The sequence below is a fragment of the Mesoplodon bidens genome (genome assembly GCF_964165515.1).
Source record: "Mesoplodon bidens genome assembly, chromosome: 5".
Classification (NCBI taxonomy): Eukaryota; Metazoa; Chordata; class Mammalia; order Artiodactyla; family Ziphiidae; genus Mesoplodon; species Mesoplodon bidens.
This window is the reverse complement of record NC_138161.1, coordinates 66,546,888-66,567,332: the sequence shown is the minus strand read 5'-3', so window position 1 is coordinate 66,567,332 and position 20,445 is coordinate 66,546,888. Positions and strand designations below refer to the sequence as shown.

At 41.6% G+C, this 20,445-nt stretch overlaps 1 protein-coding gene across 1 annotated transcript in view; it reads right to left on the bottom strand.

The window, feature by feature from the left end:
* The window catches only part of CFAP91 (cilia and flagella associated protein 91), a gene marked incomplete at its 5' end in the record, with an annotated part of 161,206 nt that overhangs the window by 5,095 nt on the left and 135,666 nt on the right, over positions 1 to 20,445 (bottom strand). Inside the window, one exon of the mRNA XM_081235477.1 lies at positions 12,036 to 12,188. Within this exon, the coding sequence (XP_081091603.1) occupies positions 12,037 to 12,188 (152 nt within the window). The 3' untranslated portion in view covers position 12,036. The remainder of the gene's footprint in view (positions 1 to 12,035; positions 12,189 to 20,445) is intronic.

The following is a 20,445-nucleotide window of genomic DNA, read 5'->3' as shown; positions in this document are numbered from 1 at the left end:
ATATATCCTGTTCTTAAATCTATTCACTGAGTTTCTCATGTTGACTTCTGTATTTTTAAATTCTAGAATTTCTATTTTCTTCAAATCTTCTATATCATTTTTTATCATTTCTAGTTCTCTTTAAAAATTTCCATATTGACTTTCATTTCTTTGAACATAGTAAGTGTCTTAGCTCAGGATGCCATAACAAAATACCTTAGATTGGGTAGCTTAAGTAACAGAAACATATTTTCTTTTTCTTTTTAAATGAGAACTCAGGATTTACTCTTTTTTTTTTAAAGAGAAACTTAAAAAAAATATTATTTATTTATTTTTGGCTGCATTGGGTCTTTGTTGCTGTGTGTGGGCTTTCTCTAGTTGTAGTGAGTGGGGGCTACTCTTCGTTGTGGTGCGTGGGCTTCTCATCGCAGTGGCTTCTCTTGTCGTGGAGCATGGGCTCTAGGTGCGTGGGCTTCAGTAGTTGTGGCACACGGGCTTAGTTGCTCCACAGCATGTGGGATCTTCCCGGACCGGGGCACAAACCCATGTCCCCTGCATCGGCAGGCGGACTCTCAACCACTGCGCCACCAGGGAAGCCCTGTACTACATCTTCTTTATCCATTCATCTACTGATGGGAACTTAGGTTGCTTCCATATCTTGGCAACTGTAAATAATGCTGCTATGAACATAGGGGTGCACATATCTTTTTCAATTAGTGTTTTCATTTTCTTTGGATAAATACCCAGGAGTGGAAATTGCTGGATCACATGGTAGTTCTATTTTTAATTTTTTGAGGAATTTCCATACTGTTTTCCATAGTAGCTGCACCAGTTGACATTCCCACCAACAATGCACAAGGGTTCCCTTTTCTCCACAGCCTTGCCAACACTTGTTTTTTGTGGTCTTTTTGATAATAGCCATTCTTACAGGTGTGAGGTGATATCTCATTGTGGTTTTGATTTGCTTTTCCCTGATGATTATTGATGTTGAGGATCTTTTCATGTGCCTGTTGGACATCTGTATGTCTTCTTTGGAAAAAGTCTACTTGGATCCTCTGCCTATTTTTTTAAATTAAGTTATTATTTATTTGGCTGCATCAGGTCTTAGTTGTGGCATGTGGGATCTTCATTGCAGCATGTGGGATCTTTCGTTTCAGTGTGCAGGCTTCTCTCTAGTTGTGGCATGCGGGCTCCAGAGCACATGAGCTCAGGTGTTGCGGTGCACAGGCTCTCTAGTTGTGGTGCACAATCTCAGTAGTTGTGGCACATGTGCTCTAAAGTGTGTGGGCTCAGTAGTTGCAGTGCGTGGGCTTAGTTGCCCCGTGGCATGTGGGATTTTAGTTCCCTGATCAGGGATCAAACCTGTGTCCCCTGCATTGGAAGGCGGAGTCTCAACCACTGGACCACCAGGGAAGTCCCCCTCTGCCTATTTTTTAATTGAGTTTTTTTTGATGTTGAGTTATATGAGTTCTTTGTATATTTTGGATATTAACCCCTTACTGTATATATCGTTTGCAAATGTTTTCTCCCATTCAGTATGTGGCCTTTTCATTTTGTTGATAGTTTCCTTAACTGTGCAAAAGTTTTTTAGTTTGATATAGTCCTATTTGTTTATTTCTGCTTTGTTTCCCTTGCCTAAGGAGACATAGCAAGAAAAAATATACTACTATGGCCAGTGTCCAAGAGCATCCTACCTGTGTTTTATTCTAGAAGTTTTATGGTTTCAGGTCTTATATTTAAGTCTTTAATTTACTTTGAATTTACTTTTGTGCATGGTGTGAGAAAGTAGTCCAGTTTGATTCTTTTCCATGTAGCTGTCTAGTTTCCCCAGCACCACTTATTATAAAGGCTGCATTTCCCCATTGTATATTCTTCCCTCCTGTGTCATAGATAACTGCCCATATAAGTGTGGGTTTATTACTAGGCTCTGCTCTGTTCTGTTCCATTGATCAATTTGTCTGTTTTTGTGCCAGTATCATACTGTTTTGATTACTGCAGCTTTGTAGTATAGTTTGAAATCAGGGCGTATCGTACCTCCAACGTTGTTCTTCTTTCTCAAGATTGTTTTGGCTATTAGAAATTTATTTTCTCACAGTTATGGAGGCTAGAAGTCCAAGATCAAGGTGCCATCATGGTCAGTTTCTGGGGAGGACTCTCTTCCAGGCTTGTAGTTGGCTGCCTTCTTACTATGTCCTCACATGGCAGGGAAAGAGAGAGAGAACAGGCTCTCTGGTGTCTCTTCTTATAAGAGCACTATTCCCATCATGAGGGACCCACCCTCATGATATCATCTAATCCTAATTGTATCCCACAGTCCTCATTTCCAAATGCCATCATATTGGAGGTTAGGGCTTCAACATACGAATTTAGGGGGGGACACAGTTCAGAGCATTGCATTCCATCCTAGCCTCCCAAAATTCATGTCCTTCTCACATGCAGAATACATTCATTCCATCCCAACAGCCCCAAAGTCTTAAGTCATTCAAGCATCAACCCTAAGGTCTGAAGTCCAAATTCTCATCTAAATCAGACGTGGGTGAGACTCAAGGTACGATTCATCCTGAGGCAATATTCCTCTCCAGCGGTGAACCAGACACATTATGTACTTTCAAAATACAGTGGTGGGACAGGCATAGGACAGATATTCCCATTCCAAAAGGGAGAAATCAGAAGGAAGAAAAGAGTAATGGGTCCCAAGCAAGTCCAAAGCCTAGCTAGACAAATTCTATTGGATCTTAAAGCTCAAGATCAATCCCCTTTGGCTCAGTGTCCTGCCTTCCTGGTCCACTGGGATGGCAGCATTACTCCAATGGCTCTGGGGATGGCCCCACCCCTCCAGCTTTGTTGTCCCCCATCCCCACAGCCTCGGCGGGGATCCTGTCGCTGCACCTCTGCCAGGGTAGGGTCCCATAGGTGGTCCCATCCTTAAGGTTCTGGGAAGAGGCCATCTGACCTGTTGAAACTGAGGAAGTGGCTGATAAGCCTTCAGGGTTATTTTTCCCTCTTCTTAAAGAACCGTGCACATTTGCAGCATAATGGCTCTATCATGTCATCCTGTCAAATCCAAGAAGTCTGATGCCTTCCTTCATCTTGTGTCCATTCCTTCATTTCAAACTGGCAGAGTTCCTACTCTTATAATTCCATAGACTCTTTATCAAATAGCTGTTCAGCCACACCCCTAGTGTTCTTTTTTAGAATGGATTTTCTCATTTTTTGAAATATGGATAGGCTGCGAATTTTCCAAATGTACAAGTTCTTGTTTGTTTTGCTTAACAATTCCTTCTTCAGTTCATCTCTCTCCTTTCATATTTTGCTATAAAAGCAGTCATGAGGAACCAGGCTGCTCCTTCAACACTTTGCTTAGAAGTCTTCTCAGCTAAATATCCAATTTCATTGCTCAGAAGTTCTACATTCCACAGAACACTAGAACAAAGTTCAGCCAAGTTCTTTGCCACTTTATAATATGGATTGCCTTTCCTCCAGTTTCCAATAACACATTCCACATTTCCATCAGAGACCTTGTCAGAATTGCCCTTAACACCCATATTCCCAGCATGCATCTCAAAACTTCCCACCTCTACACATTATCTAGTTCCAAAGTTGCTTCCACACATTTAGGTATTTGTTACAGCAGCGCTTCACTCTTGGTACCAAAATCTTAGATTGGGCTGCCATAACAAAATACCATAGACCTGGTGGCTTAAACAACAAAAATGTATTTTCTCACAATTCTGGAGGTTAGAAGTACATAGCAGTAAGCACAGTTATTCTGAAACCTGTGTCTAAATAATTCCAATAGCTTAGATCCCTTTAGGTCTGTTTCTATTATCTGTACTTTCTGCTGCTTGTTCAAATTGTCATGTCTGTTCATATACCAGATATCCTTGTTGTGTTCTGGAACTTGTTCATGAAAAAATGTGAAAATAAATTGAGGTCTAGGATGATGCCAACTTTCTCCAAAGGGAATTTAAGTGTTGTCCCTGACAATTTCCTTGAGGCAACAGGAATCAAGGATCTTTTAAATTTGTTTTATGGGACTGAGGGTTTTTTGGATCATTCAGATGATTAGAAGCTAAACTGTAGTGTATTTGAGGGGTGATATACTTCCAGTGAACACTTTCTACTAGGGCATAACCTTATGGAGTCCCAGCCCAAATGGAGGAGGTTTACTAGGGACTCAACCTTGACTCCACAGTTTTTGTCCCTCTAGTTTTGCAAAGCTTGTGAAAGTATTGCTCAGCTTTTCAGCCACATTTACTAGAATTTGCATATTCCCTAAGGAAAAAAATGGCTCCAAATGCCAGACTCAGCTCAATGGATTTTTCTACTCGTAAATTTTCCCCCAGAAATGCCTCACTATTTTATTACCTCTATTGACTTTAAGCTGATTTAAAACTTTTGTTTTTAATCAGTAGTCCATGCCTACTGACCCTCTCACTAAATATTATTAAATAACCTCACATCTGTCCTTCCCTCTGAGAGAAGGAAGAGGAAGTGATATATACTATGGGGGCAACTAAGCATCATGTTCCAACCATTTAATAAAATATTAAGAAGATACTGTATTAATTTATTGGTTAACCTTCCTTGGTGAGTGTCTGTAGCTAGCCTGGAAACTAGGTTTTTTTTGAAACTATATTTTATAACCACAACATGCTTTACATAGTGAAAGTAAAATACATTTCATTACAACCTAAGTATAGGGCTTCCCTGGTGGCGCAGTGGTTAAGAATCTGCCTGCCAATGCAGGGGACACAGGTTCAAGCCCTGGTCCAGGAAGATCCCACATGCCGCGGAGCAACCAAGCCTGTGCGCCACAACTACTGAGCCTGCGCTCTGGAGCCCGCGAGCCACAACTACTGAGCCCACATGCCACAACTACTGAAGCCCACATGCCTAGAGCCTGTGCTCTACAACAAGAGAAGCCACTGCAGTGAGAAGCCTGTGCACTGTAACGAAGAGTAGCCCCTACTTGCCACAACTAGAGAAAGCCCACACACAGCAACAAAGACCCAATGCAGCCAAAAATAAATAAATTAAATAAATAAACTTTTAAAAACAAAAAACCTAAGTATAAAAGAAAGAATCATTTTAAAACTCTTATGGCTTGATTTCAAAGATCACTGTAGATGTCATAGAACAGGTGTTATATACTCAGAAGTAAATGCAGATGTATTCAATTCAAACTATGTAAGTTATTAATCTTATTTAATTTGCATGTAAGAAAAATGACTACCCCAACATTAAAGATGATTTTTAATTTTTAATTTATATTGGAATATAGTTGATTAACAATGTTGTGTTAGTTTCAGGTGTACAGCAAAGTGATTGAGTTATACATATACATGTATCTATTCATTTTCAAATTCTTTTTCCATTTACGTTATTACAGAGTATTGAGCAGAGTTCCCTGTGCTATACAGTAGATCCTTGTTGGCTATCTATTTTAAATATAGGAGTGTGTACATGTCAATCCCAAACTCCCCCACACCGTTCCCCACTGGTAACCATAAGTTCGTTCTCTAACTCTGTGAGTCTGTGTTTTTAAAATAAGTTCATTTGTATCATCTTTTTAAAAACTTCCACATATAAGCAATGTCATATGATATTTGTCTATCTCTGTCTGACTGACTTCACTTAGTTAGTATGATAATCTCCAGCTCCATCCATGTTGCTGTAAATGGGATTATTTCATTCTTTTTTATGGCTGAGTAGTATTCCCTTGTATATATGAACCATATTTTCTTTATGCATTCATCTGTCAATGGACATTTAGCTTGCTTCCATGTCTTGGCTATTGTAAACAGTGCTGCAATGAACATTGGGATGCATGTATCCTTTTGGAGCATGGTTTTCTGCAGATATATGCCCAGGAGTGGGATTGCTGGATCATATGGTAATTCTATTTTTAGTTTTTTAAGGAACCTCCATACTGTTTTCTATGTGGCTGCACCAGTTTACATTCCCACCAACAGTGTAGGAGGGTCCCCTTTTCTCCACACCCTCTCCAGCATTTATTTTTTGCAGATTTTTTGATGTTGGCCTTTGTGATTGGTGTGAGGTGATATGTCATTGTAGTTTTGATTTGCATCTCTCTAATTATTAGCATTGTTGAACATCTTTTCATGTGCCTCTTGGCCATCTGTATGTTTTCTTTGGAGAAATGTCTCCTTAGGTCTTCTGCCCTTTTTTTGATTGGGTTGTTTGTTTTTTTGATATTGAGCTGCATGAGCTCTTTGTAAATTTTCAAACGAATCCCTTGTTGGTCACATCATTTGCAAATATTTTCCCCCAGTCTGTGGGTTGTATTTTCATTTTGTTTATGGTTTCTTTTGCTGTGCAAAAGCCTTTGAGTTTAATTAGGTCCCATTTGTTTATTTTTGTTTTTATTTCCATTACTCTGGAGATGGGTTGAAAAAGGTATTGCTGCAATTTATGTCAGAGTGTTCTGCCTATGTTTTCCTCTAAGAGTTTTATAGCATCTGGTCTTACATTTAGGTCTTTAATACATTTTGAGTTTATTTTTGTGTATGGTGTTAGGGAGTATTCTAATTTCATTCTTTTACATGCAGTTGAGTTTTCCCAGCACCACTTATTGAAGAGGCTGTCTTTTCTCCATTGTAAACTCTTGCCTCCTTTATTGTAGATTAATTGACCATAGGTGCATTTATTTCTGGGCTTTCTATCCTGTTCCATTGATTTATATTTCTGTTTTTGTGCCAGTACCATACTATCTTGATGACTGTAGCTTTGTAGTATAGTCTGAAGTTTGGGAGCCTGATTCCTCCAGCTTCATTTTTCTTTCTTAGGATTGCTTTGGCTATTTGGGGTCTTTTCTGTTAACATGCAAATTTTAAAATGTTTTATTCTAGTTCTGTGAAAAATGTCATTGGTAATTTGATAGGGATTGTATTGAATCTGTAGATTGCCTTGGGTAGTATAGTCATTTTGACAATATTGATTCTTCCAATCCAAGAACATGGTATAACTTTGCATCTGTTTGTGTCATCTTCGATTTGTTTCATCAGCATTTATAATTTTCAGAGTACAGGTCTTTTGCCTCCGTAGGTAGGTTTATTCCTAGGTATTTTACTCTTTTTGATGCGATGGTAAATGGGATTGTTTCTTTAATTTCTCTTTCTGATCTTTTGTTATTAATGTATAGAAATGCAACAGATTTCTGCGTATTTATTTTGTATCCTGCAACTTTACCAGATTAACTGATGAGCTCTTGTAGTTTTCTGGTAGCATCTTTTTTTTAATATATAAATTTATTTATTTATTTATTTATTTATGGCTGTGTTGGGTCTTCACTGATGTGCACAGGCTTTCTTTAGTTGCAGCGAGTGGGGGCTACTCTTCATTGCGGTGTGTGGGTTTCTCATCACAGTGGCTTCTCTTGTTGTGGAGCATGGGCTCTAGGCACACGGGCTTTAGTAGTTGTGGCACGCGGGCTTAGTAGTTGTGGCTCGCGGGCTCTAAAGTGCAGGCTCAGTAGTTGTGGCACATGGGCTTAGTTGCTCTGTGGCATGTGGGATCTTCCTGGACCAAGGATCAAACCCATGTCCCCTGCATTGGCAGGCAGATTCTTAACCACTGCACCACCAGAGAAGTCCCTTCTGGTAGCATCTTAAAAAGAGCTTCTATGTATAGTATCATGTCGTCTGCAAAGAGTGACAGTTTTTCTTCTCCAATTTGGATTCCCGTTATTTCTTTTTCTTTGATTGCCGTGGCTAAGACTTCCAAAACTATGTTGAATAAAAGTGGTGAGAGTGGACATCCTTGTTCCTCATCTTAGAGAAAATGCTGTCAGCTTTTCAATTTGTGAGTATGATGTTACCTGTAGATTTGTCTTACATGGCCTTTATTCTGTTGAGGTAGTTTCCTCTATGCTCACTTTCTGGGGAGTTTTTGTCATAAATGGGTGTTGAAGTTTGTCAAAAGCTTTTTCTGCATCTATTGAGACGATCATATGTTTTTTATTCTTCAATTTCTTAATATGGTGTATCACACTGATTGATTTGCCAATATTAAAGAATCCTTGATCCCTGGATAAATACCACTTGATCATGGTGTATGATCCTTTTACTGTGTTGTTGGATTCTGTCTGCTAGTATTTTGTTGAGGATTTTTGCATCTATGTTCATCTGTGATATTGGCCTGTAAATTTCTTTCTTTCCTTTCTCTTTCTCTCTCTCTCTTTCCTTTCTTTTCTTTCTTTTTTTTATTTTTGGTGTTATCTTTGTTTGGTTTTGGTATTAAGTTGATGTTGGCCTCAGAATGAGTTTGGGAGTCTTCCTCCCTCTGCTGCATTTTGGAAGCGTTTGAGCACGATAGGTGTTAGCTCTTCTCTAAATGAGAAGGATAGGTGTTAGCTCTTCTCTAATGGTTGATAGAATTCACCTGTGACCTGCCACCTAGTCCTGGACTTTTGTTTGTTGTAAGTTTTTAAATCGCAGTTTCAATTTCAGTACTTGTGATTGGCCTGTTCATATTTTCTATTTCTTCTTGGTTCAATCTTGAGAGATTGTATCTTTCTAAGAATTCGTCCATTTCTACTAGGTTGCCCATTTTATTGGCATATAGTTGCCTGTAGTAGTCGCTTACGTTCTTGTGTATTTCTGTGGTGTCCATTGTAACTTCTCCTTTTTCATTTCTAATTTTATTGATTTGAGCCCACTCCCTCTTTTTCTTCATGAGTCTGGCTAAAGACATCAATTTTATTTATCTTTTCAAAGAACCAGCTTTTACATTCATTGATCTTTTCTATTGTTTTTTTCATTTCTATTTCATTTATTTCTGCTCTGATCTTTATGATTTTGCTCTTTCTACAAACTTTGGGTTTTGTTTGTTCTTCTTCCTCTAGTTGCTTTAGGTGTATGTTAGGTTGTTTATTTGAGATTTTTCTTGTTTCTTGAGGTATGATTGTATTGCTGTAAAATTCCCTCTTAGAACTGCTTTTGCTGCATCCCATAGGTTTTTTTTTAACGTATGTGCGTACATGTGTGTGTACAGAAGATTCTCTGAGTCAGAGACAAGGACCACTTACTACTCACAGAAAACCTTGTGAGAAATCAGTTCTCACAACGGTGACTTGGTAAGGGCTAGATGGCACATGCACATGTTTTGGGGTACAGTATGGATAAGGAACCCCACGGTGGGAAAGACATTATATAGGGCTGCTGGATTCCTGTTCATGAGAGAGAGAGAGGGGGGAGAGAGAAGGGAGAGAGAGAGAGGGGAGAGAGAGAGAGGAGAGAGAGAGAGTGGAGAGGAGAGGGAGAGAGAGGGGAGAGAGGAGAGGGAGAGAGGAGAGACAGAGAGATGGGGGAGAGGGGAGAGAGAGGGGGAGAGAGAGAGAGAGGAGAGAGAGAGAGTGGAGAGGAGAGGGAGAGAGGGGAGAGAGGAGAGGGAGAGAGGAGAGACAGAGAGATGGGGGAGAGGAGAGAGAGAGAGGGAGGAGAGGGGAGAGATGAGAGAGAGAGAGAGGGGGTTGAGAGAGAGAGGGGAGGGGGGAAGGGAGAGGGAGAGAGAGAGGAGAGAGGGAGAGGAGAGAGAGAGGGGAGAGAGAGAGGGAGGGGAGAGAGAGAGGGGAGAGAGGGAGGGGGGAGAGGGAGAGAGGGGAGAGAGGGGAGCAGGAGAGAGAGGGGAGAGAGAGGGGAGCAGGAGAGAGAGAGGGGAGGGAGTGAGAGAGGAGAGAGAGAGGTGGTTGGGGGGGGAGAGAGGGAGGGAGAGGGGAGGGGGAGAGAGGGCAGGGAGAGAGAGGGGAGAGAGGGGAGAGGGAGAGAGAGGGGAGGGGGGAGAGAGGGAGGGAGAGAGGGAGGAAGAGGGGGGAGAGAGAGGGAAGACGGAGAGAGAGGGGGGAGAGAGCGAGAGAGGGAGAGACAGAGGGGAGAGGGAGAGAGGGATTGAGAGAGGGGGGAGACAGGGGAGAGAGGGAGAGAGAGAGGGGAGAGGAAGGCGGGGGAGAGAGAGGGGTTTGAGAGAGAGACGGGGGAAGAGAGAGAGAGGAGAGAAGGGGGAGAGAGGGGCGGAGAGGGAGGAGAGAGCGAGGGGGGGAGAGAGAGTCGTGGGGGGAGAGAGAGACACAGAGGGAGGAGAGGGGAGAGAGGGAGAGCCTGCGAGAGAGGGGGGAGAGAGGGGGGAGAGAGGGGGTGAGAGGGGGGGTTGAGAGAGAGGAGAGGGGAGAGAGAGGGGCGGAGAGAGAGAGGGGTGGGGAGAGAGGGGGGGTTTGAGAGAGAGAGGGGAAAGAGAGAGGAGAGAAGGAGGAGAGAGAGCGGTCGGGGGGGAGGGGGGCGGGGAGAGGGGGAGGGAGAGAGAGAGGGGGGAGAGAGAGAGAGGGGAGAGAGAGAGAGGGAGAGCCTGCTAGAGAGAGGGTGGGGAGAGGGAGAGAGGAGAGAAAGAAGAGAGAGATAGATGAGAGAGAGGAGAGAGGCGAGAGAGAGGAGGGGGGAGAGAGGAGAGAAGGAGGAGAGGGGGAGAGAGGAGAGAGAGGGAGAGATGGGAGAGGTGGTTGAGAGAGAAAGGGGAGAGAGAGACGGGAGAGAGGAGAGAGAGAGGGGACAAATAGAGGGGCGGGGAGAGAGAGAGAGTGGAGAGGGAGAGAGGGGGGGTTGAGAGAGAGGAGAGGGGAGGGGACAGAGAGAGGGGGTTGAGAGAGAGGGGAGAGAGAGGCGAGGGAGAGAGAGAGAAGAGAGAGAGGGGAGAGAAAGAGGGGTTTGAGAGAGAGACAGAGGGGAAAGGGAGAGAAGAGAGGAGAGAAGGGGGAGTGGGGGGGAGAGAGGAGGGAGAGAGAGAAGAGGGGGGGTTGAGAGAGAGAGAGGGGAGAGGGAGAGGGAATAGAAAGAAGAGAGAGGAGAGAGGGTAAAGGGAGAGGGGAGAGTGAGAGGGGAGGGAGAGAGGGGAAAGGGAGAGAGAGAGGAGGGAAGGGGGAGAGAGAGGAGAGAAAGAAGAGAGATGAGAGAGGCAAGAGAGGGGGGAGAGAGGGCTTTGAGAGAGAGGGTAAAGGGGGGGAGAGAGAAGGGAGAGCGAAAGAGAGAGGGAGGAGAGAGAGAGGAGAGAGAGGGGAGAGAGGATAGAGAGAGAGAGAGGCGAGAGAGAGAGAAACTTACCTTTGCTGTGGAGTACAAGAGAGTAAATTCCATTCCAGAGAGGGGGACTACTGATATTTTACTTTTCTGGGAGACATCCCCTATCATCTGTGCTGTAAAAAAAGCTGCCCTCTCTGGGTTGAAGTGTTTCATAGGTTTTAGATTGTCGTGCTTTTGTTTTCATTTGTCTCTAGGTCTTTTTTATTTCCTCTTTGATTTCTTTAGTGATCCATTGATCGTTGAAACACCTGATGCTGCCCTGCTGGAAGCTGTGGGTCCTGTATTATATCTGTCTTTCTGAGTCTGAGTAGATTGATACTCAAATCATACCACATATGGCATATGTTAGTCTTGTGAGTATGAATGTTTAGTTGTACCTAAGACCAGGCCCCTGGTTGATACTGCAGAGGGCGTCAGGGCTAGAATTGGGCAGGCGGTGCCTCATGGCATGTTTATAGCTAGAACAGTGCAATGTGGAGTTAGACAGGTATCCCCTAAGAACAAGCGCTTTTTTTTTTTTTTTTTTTTAATAACACTGACACATTTTGTAGCTTTCTCTGTGGTGGCATACAGTCATAGGCTGAAAGAACCTACGAAGGTAATTTTGAGCCCTGTTTCCTGGTCACAGGAGTCCAGCTGCTGTCATATCAACTCTGTTCTCTAACACTTTGAATAGCAGATTCCATAACCCAGATGACATGAACTAACTTTTTCCCCTGTATTCCCCCATTCAATCTGGGCTGCCACAGTCAGACAGACAGAAAGCACGAGGACACTTTTTTCTTGCCTCTGTAGTGGAAACCTGAGCAGACAGTAACTGCTTCAGGCCTGTCAAATAGATGCATGAAATGCACCAATTTAAATGGGAATGCTTCATTTTCTACATTATGATTGTTAGAGTACAGCACAGAGCTGAAGGATGCTGCTTGTCCTTCTCTCTACTTCCAGATGAAAAATCAAACTCACCTTAGCTGTTTTGCTCATTTTCAGTTTCTCCCTCAAGTAGCTCAGTGTCTGATGCTTGCTGTTGCTCAACACAATGCTTCTGGAGCATGTCTTCTGTGTGCCTGTGGATGACCTGATGGGCTGCGAGGATGTGCTTCTGCTGTGCATTCCTCACTGTGCCAGAGGGACAGAAGACTTATTACTCTGGAAGTCGGAACATACCACTCCCAAAGGTTCTCAAGAGAGTAGTGACAAAAATGATAACTTTGCAAACCACATATTCTCTTACTTAACGCTGACTGGCTTAAAGAAAAATTACCTGCCGTCTGTTTTGGAAGGATACATTCCAAGGGTAACTCAACCCAAATCTTATTATTGCTGCTCCCCCTGTTCCACTCTCTGCTCAGTCCAGTCATGCTCCTCCCCACCAGGTTTGCCTCCATTCTACTGCTTAGCAGCTTCCCTCACCTGGAATGCCTGCATTCTAAATCCTGCCCTTCTGCAAAGCCCAGCGCAAGTCCCAGCTCCTCCAGGAAGTCTCCTTCGACTGAGTCAGCCCACATTTACCGTGACCACACTTGAGTTTGTACAAATCTGTTCAGCACTGAAGTACTTCATGTGAGTTACATTTTGTTTACCTAGATTGTAAATGACATAAAGGTAAAGACCTCGTTTCATACTTCTCTGAGGCTTAGTCCCTAATATGAAGGGTACTTGTTGAACGATGAGTTTCTGAGCCCATGGATTTAAAAGTTGGTCCTAGTTCCACATTCTAAGAATATTTATTACCAAGACTTAGTACATTAAGCATCCCGTTTGCCTTGGAAAGAGGTAATTGTGATGATGACAGCAGTTAGCATTTGTCCTTACTTTGTGCCAGGCACTGTTTTAAGCAGTTGGCATATACTTATTCATTTAAGCCACCCACAACCCTAAAAGAGAGTAGTATTAATATCCCCATTTTCAGATGCGGGAACTGAGACACAGAGAGATTAGGTAATTTGCCTGAAGTCATACAGCTAGTAAAGCATAATAAGCAGTACTGTGGATTCTGTGCTATTGAGGTGTCAGCTAGTTTATATAGGGTAAATCACATAGCAACTTACAATATGTCAGAGTTGAAAGAATGGGGACTCTGGAGCCACAAAGACCATGGTACAATCTGCATACTGTATAATGTCTCTAAGCACTAATTTCCTTAACTGAAATATGAGAACACATCTATAGATGTTGTAAGAAATTTAAATAAGGTATTTCTAAAAATGCTTAGTACATTGTCTGGAACTTAGTATACATTTAAACCTTGGTAGTTACTATTATTTTCATCTGTATAAAGGTCTTCAAGGTCATTCCCCTCCATGAAATTTAAGAAAAATGAGAGTTGGTGGATTAGGAAGACTCTGAGCTCACCTCCTCTCATGGGCACACCAAAATTACTATTTACAGAGAAACTATTGATGAGAAAGACCAGAACCTACCAGAAAAGACCTCTACAACTAAAGATATAAAGAAAGAACCACAATAAGATGGGTAGGATGGGTGGAGTTGTGGTAGAGTCAAGAGCCATACCCCTGGTAGGCAACCTACAAATAGGAAAATAACTAGAACTGCAGAGGTTCTCCCCAAGGAGTGAGGGGTCTGAGCCCCACATTGGGCTCCACAGCCCAGGGGTCCTGCACTGGAAAGATGAGTACCCACTTTGAAGGCTAGTGGGGCTCTCTTTCAGGAGACCCTGTGGGCTGTGGGATATAGAGACTCCACTCTTTTTTTGTGTGGTACACGGGCCTCTCACTGTTGTGGCCTCTCCCGTTGTGGAGCACAGGCTCCGGACGCTCAGGCTCAGTGGCCATGGCTCACAGGCCCAGCCACTCTGCGGCATGTGGGATCTTCCCAGACCCGGGCACGAACCCGTGTCCCCTGCATCGGCAGGTGGACTCTCAACCACTGCGCCACCAGAGAAGCCTGAGACTCCACTCGTAAAAGGTACACACAAAATCTTATACACTGTGGCACCCAGGGCAGAAGCAGTAATTTGAAACGACCCTCGGTCAGACCCACCCCCTGGTCTTGGCGAGTTTCCTGGGGTGGTAGGAGGCAACTGGACCTCACCCTGGGGACACAGACACTCATGGTAACCATTTTGGGGAGCTTGTTCTACCACATGGACACTGGTGCTGGTGAGCACCATTTTGTAAATGGTGCTCTAGCTCATCAGCCTCAGGACCCAGTACCGCCTACACCCACCAGCCTTTAGGCACCCGTACTGGAATGCCTCAGGCCAAGCGACTAGCTGGGCAGGGACACAGCCACACCCACCAGTGGGCAGGTTGCCTTAAAACACCCTGAGCCCACAGCCACTCATGGACATGGCCCTGTCCACCAGAGTGCACAAGCACTAGAACTGGGACCCCCAGGGCCTGCAGCAAGAGACCTCGGGACCTGGCTTAACCCATCAGTAGGCTGCGACCAACCCCAGACCTGCTGGGCCCCACCCACCAGCAGGCCAATACCAGCTCTGAGACACTTTAGGTCCCTCAGCCAGCCTTCCCAGAATCTGGCCCCACTCACCAGACATGGAATGGATAAACAACAAGGTCCTACTGTAAAGCATAGGGAACTATATTCAATATCCTGTGATAAACCATAATGGAAAAGAATATAGAAACAGAATGTATATATATGTATAACTGAATCACTTTGCTGTACAGCAGAAATTAACAACACTGTAAATCAACTATTCTTCAATAAAAAAATAAGGCAGAACAGCAACAAAAAAAGGAACTCTAGAGAAGAACGGATGAAGAGAGTGAGAGGTTAGAAGTTTTTAACAAAGAGTTAGAAAATATAAAGAACCAAACAGATGAAAATATAATAACTGAAATGAAAAATACACTAGAAGGAATCAACAGTAGATTAAGTAATACAGAGGAATGGATCAGCAAGCTGTAAGACAGAGTAGTGGAAATCATTCGAGCTGAATAGAAAAAAAGGATAGAAATGAGAACAGTTTAAGAGACCTCTGGGAAAATATCACACGTACTAACATTTACATTATAGGGGTTCCAGAAGGAGAAGACAGAGAAAGGGACAGAGAAAGGGACGGAGAACATATTTGAAGCCAAAACAGCTGCAAACTTCCCTAACTTGTGAAATGAAACAAACATGCAAGTCTAGGAAGCATGGAGACTCTCAAACGTGATCAACCCAAAGAGGACCACACCAAAACACTCTGTAATTAAAATGGCAAAAATCAAAGATAAAGGGATATTATTAAAAGTAGCAAGGGAAAAGCAACAAGTTATGTACTAGGGAACTCCCAAAAGGCTATCAGATGACTTTTCAGCAGAAACTCTGCAGGCCAGAAAAGAGTGGCAAGATATAGCTGAAGTGATGAAAGGGAAAACCTACAACCAAGAATACTCTACTTGGCAAGTCTTTCATTTGGATTTGATGGAGAGATCAAAAGTTTTACAGACAGGCAAAAGCTAAAAGAGTTTAGTACCACCAAATCAGCTTTACAAGAAATGTTAAAGGGACTTCTCTAAGTGAAAAAGAAAAGGCCACAACTAGAAACATGAAAATTATGAAAAGAAGAAGCTCATTGGTAAAGGTAAGTATATAGTTAAGGTAGTAAATCGACCACATACAAAGCTAGTAGGAAGGTTAAAAGACAAAAGTAGTAAAATCACCTATATCCACAATAAGCCGTTAAGGGATTCATAAAACTAGATATAAAATACGATGACAGAAACAGTAATTGCGAAGGGAGGGGAGTAAAAATGCAGAGTTGTTAAAATGTGTTTGAAATTAAGAGATAAGCACTTAAAATAATCATATATAGATACAGATAGACCTATCTACATCTATGTATAAACCTAATGGTAACCATAAACCAAAAATCTGTAATAGATACACACAAAAAACGAGTCAGGAAGCCAAACAACACTGAAAACAATCATCAAATCACAAGGGAAGAGAAGGAAAGAAGAAAGGAACAAAAAAGAGTTACAGAAAAAAAACCCAAAGCAATTAAAAAATGGAAATACCTACATGTCCATAATTACTTTAAATGTAAATGGACTAAATTCTCTAATCAAAAGACATATTGGGGCTTCCCTGGTGGCGCAGTGGTTGCGAGTCCACCTGTCGATGCAGGGGACATGGGTTCGTGCCCCGGTCCGGGAGGATCCCACATGCCGCGGAGCAGCTGGGCCCATGAGCCATGGCCGCGGAGCCTGCGCTGGTGTGAGCCTGAGCGTACGCGGCAGTGAGAGGCCCGCGTACCACAAAAAAAACACAACATGACTGAATGTATACAAAAATAAAAGCCATATATATACTGCCTACAAGAGACTCAGTTGAGATCTAAAGACACACACAGACTGAAAGTGAGAGGATGGAAAAAGGTATTACATGCAAAAAGAAATCAACAGGGAGCAGGGATGCAATACTTATATCAGATAAAATAGACATTAAAACAAAGACTGTTAGGAGAGCCAAAGGAGGAGACATTACATAATAATCAAGGGATTAATCCAAGAAGAAAACATAACAGTTGTAAATATATATGCACCCAACATAGGAACACTTAAACATATATTAACAGACATAAAGGGAGAAAATCAACAGTAGCACATAACACTAGGAACTCTGTGTGTGTGTTAAAGAATTTACTAATTTCTTTTACAAGACCTATAATATGGGTCCCTCTGTCACAGGCAATGAAAACAGGCAATCCCTACTGAGGAATGAAATTATTCAGAAATTTCTCTCCAACGAAATACAGATTTTCTGCATGAATGGTTTTCTCTTCATCTAGAAATTTACATATTTATAGAAAACCCACAGACATTTCAATCTTTGCTCTCTCTTTTGACTCCATCCAGGTTTCCAATACAGTATGTCCCCTACATGTGAACCTTCAAGATGCGAACTTTCAAAGATGCGAAAATACCCGTGTGCCAACTGCTGTATTCTTCTACTGTACTTTTTTTTTTTTTTTTTTTTTGCAGTACGTAGGCCTCTCACTGTTGTGGCCTCTCCCATTGAGGAGCACAGTCTCCGGACGCACAGGCTCAGCGGCCATGGCTCACGGGCCCAGCTGCTCTGTGGCATGTGGGATCCTCCTGGACCGGGGCACGAACCCGCGTCCCCTGCATTGGCAGGCGGACTCTCAACCACTGCACCAACAGGGAAGCCCTTCTACTGTACTTTTTGAAGTACTGTACTGTAAGATTAAAAATGTTTTCTATATTTTTTGTGTTTTTTATGTATTATTTGTGTGAAAAGTATTATAAACCTATTACAATACAGTACTATATAGCTGATTGTGTTAGTTGGGTACCTAGGCTAACTTTGTTGGACTTAACGAACAAATTGGACTTACGAACGTGCTCTCAGAATGGAACTCGTTTGTATGTAGGGGACTTACTGTACAAGGGACTTTAACACCCCACTTACATCAATGGACAGATCATCCACACAGAAAATTAATAAGGAAACACTGGCCTAAATGACACACTAGACCAGATGGACTTAATAGATGTTTATATAGAACACGTATTCCGAAAGCAACAGAATACACATTCTTTGCAAGTGCACATGGAACATTCTCCAGGATAAATTACATGCTAAGCCACAAAACAAGTCTCAGTAAATTTAAGAAAATTGAAATCTTATCAAGCATCTTTTCTGATCACAGCTCTATGAGACTAGAAACCAACTACAAAAAAAACCGTGGAGGCCAAACAATATGCCACTAAACAACCAATGGATCACTGAAGGGATCACTGAAGAAATCAAAGAAGAAATTAAAAAATATACATGGAGACAAATGAAATAAAAAATGCAATGATCTGAAATCTCTGGGATGCAGCAAAAGCAGCTCTAAGAGGAAAGTTTATAGTGTCATACAAGACTACTTCAGGAAAGAAAAGTCTCAAAGAATCTAACCTTACACCTAAAGCAACTAGAAAAAGAAGAACAAACAAAAGTTAGTAGAAGGAAAGAAATCATAAAGATCCACGCAGAAATAAAATAGAGCCTATTTCTAAAAAAGCAGAAAAGATTAATGAAACTAAGAGCTGTTTCTTTGAAAAGATAAACAAAATTGATAAATCCTTTATGCAACTCATCAAGAAAAAGAAAGGGCCCAAGTAAATAACATCAGAAATGAAAAAGGGAAGCAACTATATGCTAATAAAATGGACAACCTGGAAGAAATGGACAGATTCTTGGAAAGATAACCTTCCAAGACTGAACCAGGAAGAAATAGAAAATATAAACAGACCAATCACAAGTAATGAAATTGAAAATGTAATTAAAAATCTTCCAAGAAACAAAAGTCCAGGACCAGATGGCTTCACAGGTGAATTCTATCAAATATTTAGAAAAGAGCTAACACCTATCCTTCTCAAACTCTTCCAAAAAATTGCAGAGGGAGAAACACTCCCAAGATTATTCTATAAGGCCACCATCACCATGATACCAAAACCAGACAAAGATGTCACACACACACAAAAATTACAGACCAATGTCACTGATGAACACAGATGCAAAAAATCCTCAACAAAATGCTAGGAAACAGAATCCAACAACACGTTAAAAGGATCGTACACAATGATCAAGTGGTATTTATCCCAGGGGAACAAGGATTGTTCAATATTATGCAAATCAATCAGTGTGATATACCATATTAACAAATTAAAGAATAAAAACCATATGATCATCTCAATAGATGCAGAAAAAGTTTTTGATAAAATTCAACACCATTTATGATTTAAAAAAAAAACTCCAGAAAATGGGCATAAAGGGAACCTATCTCAACATAATAAAGGCCATATATGACAGACCCACAGCAAACATTCTCAATGGTGAAAAGCTGAAAGCATTTCCTCTAAAATCAGGAACAAGACAAGGATGTCCACTCTCACCACTATTATTCAACATAGTTTTGGAAGTCCTAGCCATGGCCATCAGAGAAAATAAAAGCAATACAAATTGGAAAAGAAAAAGTAAAACTGTCACTGTTTGCAGATGACATGATACTATACATAGAGAATCCTAAAGATGCCACTGGAAAACTACTAGAGCTAATCAATGAATTTGGTAAAGTTACAGGATACAAAATTAATACACAGAAATCACTTGCATTCGTATACACTAACAATGAATGATCAGAAAGAGGAATTAAGGAAACAATCCTATTTACCATTGCAACAAAAAAGAATAAAATACCTAGGAATAAACCTACCTAAGGAGGCAAAAGATCTGTACACAGAAAACTATAAAACACTGATGAAAAGAAATCGAAAAGATGTCACAAACAGATGGAGAGATATACCATGTTCTTGGATTGGAAGAATCAATATTGTGAAAATGACTGTACTACCCAAAGCAATCTATAGATTCAATGCAATCCCTATCAAATTACCAATGGCATTTTTCACAGGATTAGAACAAAAAATTTTACAATTTGTATGGAAACACAAAAGACCCTGAATAGCCAAAGTAATCCTGAGAACGAAAAACAAAGCTGGAGGAATCAGGCTCCCCAACTTCAGACTATACTACAAAGCTACAGTAATCAAGACAATATGGTACTGGTACAAAAACAGAAATATAGATCAATGGAACAGGATAGAAAGCCCAGAGATAAACCCAGGCACTTATGGTCAATCTATGACACAGGAGGCAAGGATATACAATGGAGAAAAGACAGTCTCTTCAATAAGTGGTGTTGTGAAAACTGGACAGCTACATGTAAAAGAATGAAATTAGAACATTCTCTAACACCATACACAAGAATAAACTCAAAATGGATTAAAGACCTAGAATGTAAGAGCAGATACTATAAAACTCCTAGAGGAAAACAAGCAGAACACTCTTTGACATAAATCACAGCAATATCTTTTTGGATCCACATCCTAGATTAATGAAAATAAAAACAAACATTACAAAATGGGACATAATTAAACTCAAAAGCTTTTGCTTTTTGAGCAAAGGAAATGGTAAAAAAAAAAAGACAACCCACAGAGTGGGAGAAAATATTTGCAAACAAAGCAACTGACAAGGGATTAATCTCCAAAATATACAAACAGCTCATGCAGCTCAATATTAAAAACAACAACTCAATCAAAAAATGGGCAGAAGATCTAAATAGACATTTCTCCAAAGAAGACATATGGAAGGCCAAAAGGCAGATGAAAACATGCTCAACATCACTAATTATTAGAGAAATGCAAATCAAAACTACAATGAGAGTTTGGGGAAGATGGCAGAAGAGTAAGACGCGGAGATCACCTCCCCCCCCCCACAGATACATCAGAAATACATCTACACGTGGAACAACTCCTACAGAACACCCACTGAACACTGGCAGAAGACCTCAGACCTCCCAAAAGGCAAGAAACTCCCCATGTAACTGGGTAGG